Source organism: Adiantum capillus-veneris, chromosome 10 (assembly GCF_014529385.1).
Source record: "Adiantum capillus-veneris isolate H3 chromosome 10, ASM1452938v2, whole genome shotgun sequence".
NCBI lineage: Eukaryota > Viridiplantae > Streptophyta > Polypodiopsida > Polypodiales > Pteridaceae > Adiantum > Adiantum capillus-veneris.
The window spans coordinates 77,245,739-77,251,918 of record NC_140940.1 but is presented as its reverse complement, the minus strand read 5'-3'; the positions used below and the strand labels follow the sequence as shown (position 1 = coordinate 77,251,918).

At 39.3% G+C, this 6,180-nt stretch overlaps 1 protein-coding gene across 4 annotated transcripts in view; it reads right to left on the bottom strand.

Moving 5' to 3' along the window:
- Nucleotides 1-5,120: 5,120 nt before the first annotated feature.
- Nucleotides 5,121-6,180, bottom strand: part of LOC147449099 (uncharacterized) — a 212,664-nt gene continuing 211,604 nt past the window's right edge. For all 4 annotated transcript variants that reach the window (XM_086521674.1, XM_086521677.1, XM_086521676.1 and 1 more), the window contains one exon: nucleotides 5,121-6,068. In XM_086521674.1, the coding sequence (XP_086377800.1) occupies nucleotides 5,517-6,068 (552 nt within the window). In that variant the 3' untranslated portion in view covers nucleotides 5,121-5,516. The remainder of the gene's footprint in view (nucleotides 6,069-6,180) is intronic.

Here is a 6,180-nt window from a genome sequence, read left to right as displayed (position 1 = left end):
AGTGCATGTTGCTTATACGGTTGGTGCATTTGTAGTGGGAGTTGTCAGTCGTGCAGTGATTGACACTGGCATGGTGCATAGTGGAGCATTGCAGGTCCTTACTAGTTACCTGCACCAGGAGTGTCATCGTGGCTCTAGCCCCAGTGGTACGCACCTTGCGTTTACACTAGAGCGGTTACAAATGCAGTCACGTACTTGGAGTGAGCCAGTGGGCGTAGGTTGAGAGCTGTCTTCTCTCACCTTTTGTACATACTAGTTTAGTCTAGTTTTCTCGCCACTTACCGGCACACAGCCTTTAGTTGGAGATTGTTGGGTAAAGGGAGTGTGCTTGCACCCGGGGACCAGTTAGTGTCCGACCGCCCACATGTGTTCATACCTTATTCTTTATATACATATGAATAAGGGGCTCACTCACACATAGTTGACACAGAGTGAAGCTCGACCCACATCGTGTGTGCTCTCTTCCCTTCCCTCTCTCGCGTGTCTTGTTTTCGCTCCCGCACCCTCGATCTCCAACACTAACCCACCTTATTTTGCCTTATTTATACCCCAACCATTTGCTCCCTCTGATAGCCACACCCACAACTACCCTTCCTCATGGTAATATGGGGGAAGTATCCCACCTTAGGCTATTGCCCACCTCAAATATTTCACATGACGAATCAAAAGACATCCTTGACCACCTTGCCTCCCTAACATGCCCCCATAGTGCCACATTCTTTGCTACAAATGCGGAAACTATGGCCACTATGAGGGTATAAATTCACTTCTAGAGGATCTCATCCATGTGGGTAAAAACATAGATAGGTGGTACACTAGCTACTTGTTTTTTGAAATGGAAGCTACCACTTGGTAGCAAGATTCTAGCTATGAAAGGTGGTAGCTAGTAACTTCAAAATAGAAACATTGGTTTGGGAACTTTAATTTGAGCTAGTGAGTAATCAAATTAGAATTTTTATAATATGCAACTACCTAGCCACAAAAATTTGGCAGCATTTGTCCCAAAAGTCCACCTATTCATGCTTCTACCTTGTTGTATGGGCCTCCATTCAAAGGATCACTAAATGAGAGATTGTCTCGAAAGTTGTCTCTCTACATCTACCCAAGAATTGATGGTGTAGACCTTACTTTGCTATCAATATGATATAGTTGGGCTCAATCTCTCAAAATCTTTGCTATCAATATGATATAGTTGGGCTCACCTCAAGACCACTTAAGCCTAGTGGGATGCTTATACATACTAAAAATGGCACCCCTCAGTCTTACCCTCCATAACCCCACACTAATCTCCTTATATTTTAGACTCCACCCTCTACTAAGACCCTAAAGCTAACCTTAAAAGGCAAGGCAATTGTTTCCACCCAAATATTACAGGTTGATGGAGCTACATGGAGGCCCTTCAAGAAATTCAATAGATAAGGTCCAAGTTCTATTTGTCATCCACTCCCACTCAAGCCCTCTTTTGCTAAAAATATTCTCAAGGTTTCTCTCTATTCGCCCTTCTATAGAAATTGATAAGTTTTGTGCAACTATGTAGGACTCATGTCCCACTTTGAATTTAGTTGTTTAATCATTATTGATTGACCATGATTACAAGATTTCTAAAAAGCAACTAAATATCCTTCCAATAATTTAGTTTAGGCCACGAGATTATGTATGAAACATGAGCTTGAAGAGTTCTATGTAATATTAGATGTACACCACACCTATTGTTTCTAATAACTATTTGCCTCTCAAAGGCACAAAAAGAGACAATACACCATGGATAGATGGCTATTAGAGAAGAGGAAAGATTACAGAGAAAACCATATGCCTCCCTCCCAAGTATCCAAGAGACAACCTACCATGTCGTTCTTATGATTATCTAGATTTGTGAGGTTAAATTTGTGCATTCTTTCTCGCTATGTTTATTGATTGTAAAAGTATTGTGCAATTGTTCTACATTTGTGAACTTTGCATTAGATGATAATATAATACATACTTCAATTTTGCCACGTCATATTATGTTGGGTGGACATATTTTGATGTTGCTAAATAAGTTCACCAAATTAGCTATCCATTGTCTTAAAACTATTTAGCATCCTTCATTGTGCTCGCAAAATGTTCATGATCATGAGAGGAGAAAATAATGTAGAAGCTTATAGCTTTCTGCTCCATGCACTACACTCACTATGATTGTGACCGCTTGTTCGTTCAATCAAATATGTGTATGTGTTTAAAGGGTCTAACATCTAGATTTTGATACTTCAAAAATCATGTCAACCTATTACTTTTGGGATAAATTTTGGAGACAATATCCACTTTTTCTAACTCATAGCCATGCGCTTTATTGCTATTTTTTCTCATTTGGTGTGAGCTATTCATCTAGCTGGATGAGCAGATGCCACTTGGATGACACTACTTGTTTGATTGATTAGGCTGCTTAATTTTTAACCATTAGAAAGAAAGAAAGTGCAATTAATTTTAGATAGAGGGCCAAGTAAAATACATCATTTCACTGCAAGCATCATGTTATCCGAGGCACCTGAAAAAGAGAAAAGTAAAAACATAGCTTTGAAAAGCTCTTATGACTCATAACTTCTTTGATTATAGAAATAGTTACATGTATCAAGTTTATAAAGATGAGAAAAGGTGATCTTCTTCTGGCTAAATCATCGCCTTGTGGGGCTTGTGCTCTTTTCTGTCAATTTGCTTCACCTTTGTGGATTGTATCTATGCTTGTAGTCTGTAGCATAAAAATAATCTCAATGACATGATGACTTGCATTGACCTTCTCTCTCTCTCTCTCTCTCTCTCTCTCTCTCTCTCTCTCTCTCTCTGAGGCTCTATCCACTCTCCAAGTAACTCCTTGCAACACCACAACTGCTTTTGAAGGTAGATATGAGGCCTACTTGGCTAGATTTGGCATCTCTCTCTCTCTCTCTCTCTCTCTCTCTCTCTCTCTCCCCCCCCCCCCCCCCCCCCCCCCCCCCAAAAAAAAAACCCAAATCTAGACTCAAAAAAAGGGAAAGAACTATCATCAAGTTAAGGAACATAAGGCTTGTGATTGTGTTTTTATTAGATCTTGCTAGGTCTTACACCCTTAAAATATGTCTTAACCATTTAAGTAGCTCACAATCAGATTTTCACAAAGATTTCTAATGGAAAAATGCTAATGGATATGAATGTTGTAGATACCTTCAATCAAGAAATAAACTTGTTAATTGGCTCTATCTTTTTGGTCTTTTGATGAGAATTCCCTCTTACTTGAACCACCTCCAAACCCAAGAGGCCAAGATAACAACCACATTTTATTTTGCACCATCCTTGTAATTGTGACTCAAAGCTAGTAATCCTTAGCTTAGGATTAGCCCATATGCCATTAAAATGATTCACAAAACTAGCAAGCCAGAAAAGCGAGCTTATCACCATGAAGAGGGATCTTGTTCATGTTTGTACTAACTGCATGTGCTCTCGAAACATTGATCCTCTATATATTGTCGACTCTTCTTGCATATCTATGCTAATCAACATTAGTGGGAGGTGGTGGTGGTGGAGGAAAACCTGTTGCTTCTATAATGTTGACACGACAGAGATGCTTGGTTACTACTCTACTAATTTGAAAAATCTAGCACCATTTATTGAATATGCTCCCTAAATATTAAATTGCAATAGGTATGGTCAAAAGTACCTAATTGAATATGCTCCCTAAATATCAAATTGCAAATAGGTATGGTCAAAAGTACCTAACTTGATTTTTCCTTCCAATCTGATCAAATTCCAAGCTTCCACTCATTTCACAATTGGGCCATTCTTGACCAATTATTCTATTTCTTGTCTAATTTAAAACAAAGATTTCAACTACGTAAAATAATTCTATTGCTAGAAAAAGTGGTCCAAATAATGAAACTCTGAATAAAGGGATGATTTATGGGGATTAGAGTTGCTCAAATAGAATTTGCCAACCTTGCACTTTTTCAAGGAAAAACCATGGAACAAAACAATGTGAATATTTAAAAGATACTTAATGGAAATTTACCAACCCCCCAAACAATCTAAAGAGCCTACGACGCCTGCTTGGCTCACACCCGCAAGTGATGATGTTTAATTAACTCTAACCAAAACTAAATGGCTCTCTTGATACATTTTTTTGGTACTAGTGATTCCACTAATCTAGGCCATGCGGCTTGATGATTGTGCCAATGCCAACAAGCCACAACAAAGGAAGGTGCAACATAGCCAACTGAGCACAAAAATGCAAGATATTATTCCATAAAAAGATACCCAACCAAGGTTAGGAGGCAATTTAAGCTTATCAACTTCTGAATGAATCATGAATCTATCGTAAGCACTTATCTTGATAGTAAGAAAAAAATGGGTACTTTGCTTGAATCAGCTATGTTAGTTGACAAGTAAAACTAAGCTCGTATTGCGAGGAACCTTATAGCTACTCCTATGACAATTGTACTTACAAGCATTCAGTTAGAATAGATTTTTGACACTTAGATGGTTGGCTTGAATGAAACAACAAAAAAATGACAGCAAAGTAAAGCAAGCCAAGGAGAAGCTTCACACCAAGTTTTTTGCAATTATGTCTAGGGGTCATAAATTAGTTTTTCTTAGCCAAAACAATTGCAATTTGGAAGCATCTAGCCCTGGTAATTGAAAATGTGTTGCAGTTACAACAATAATTCATGATGTGCTTAAGTTTTATTGCAAAAGCTTTACTTATTTCCACCATAATGCCAAACAAGCTATAACCACAAAAATTCTGTTAGTTGTGCAAAATTATGTCAAATTATTTGCAAAAAACGTTGGCAGCAAAATTCTAAGAATTAAGCGCATAATAATTGACTCAACTACCGCTGCAAGGAACTAATTTTTCCCATTTCCATTTAAGGCAAGAAGCATTTCACAATCAATATATTTATTTACCTTTTTCGTAATGCTCATTGGTCCACACAACTAATTTATTTTGCTCACACATAAATGAACGACAACTCGCCAAAAATTTATGACCAATAAATTAGGTCCACATTGCACTAGATCCAATCAATGGTTTTGCAATCACTTCAGCTATCTCCATACCATGCATACACACATTACAACTAGCAAAATACCAACTTGTTGAAATTCAGAGCTCTCCAAGCAAGTATTAATCTTACCTAAAAACTATACATTTTAATGAAAATGCTCCTCCTCCTATTGTCTTCTCAAGAAAGAAACTCCTTACAATACATTCATTGAGAAAGGAAAATACTGACTTAAAGGACTAAGACAACATGGAGAAAATGAGGAAAAGCAAGGCGGTCTGGTTCCTGTTGCCTCTTCTGCCAGAAAGTAGAAGCTTGGAAATTATACCATTAGACTGTTTTGTTTACAAAATCCAATGTTTTCATGGTTTAAAAGAGATTTTATAGCTCCAACGGTTCCTTGGGACAGCAACTCAAGCTACTGGAGTGCACCCCCTTGGTTGCATTTCAGACCAGAGATGGTTTGCCCTTTATGAGAGCACATTCCTACCGCAATTGCTCTTGTCATGAACTCTTCCTTGCAGTTCTAAGGTTGGGTCTGAGGGTCCCTTTGGATGGTGCAACATTTGAGCCAGAGCTTACTGGTGGTGGGTCATTGGTTGGCTCTGCTGATGATGCTGCAGGGGCCTTCACTTGGGCTGGAGCTGCCATAGAAATACTTGCAGGGATTGTTCTTATCACAGATGACGGCGCCAAGGGTGTCACTATGCCCTGTTGTAGGCTTATTGCCTTGGCCAATCCTGCAGAAATTGGAGCTCCTTGTGCACGCATTATCGGGGGCGATCTTGACAGCATCATGCCCGTTGCCATCGTACTCGCATTGGACCCTCCTTGCTTCGTTATACCGGATGACACACCCCATTGATTGCTAGAGCCAAGATTAAGAGATGCAACTGTCGACTTGAACCTTGCGAGGGCAGGCATCTTCGATGGGGCGACTGAGGAAGCTCTCTCAGCTGCTCCCCCAGCAGGGCTTGCTCCAGATGTCAAGGTTAACTTTTTATTGCCATCCAGTTTCATTTTCTGAATCATCTCGTCAAGCTTTCGCTGCTCTTCCTGCATGAAACAGGCAGCAATTTTTTGATGAAATTAAACATTTTAATGAAAAAACCGGCTCATGCATGCAAGGTCTTCCTGTCCACATCAAACCATTCAAAGTCACACACTC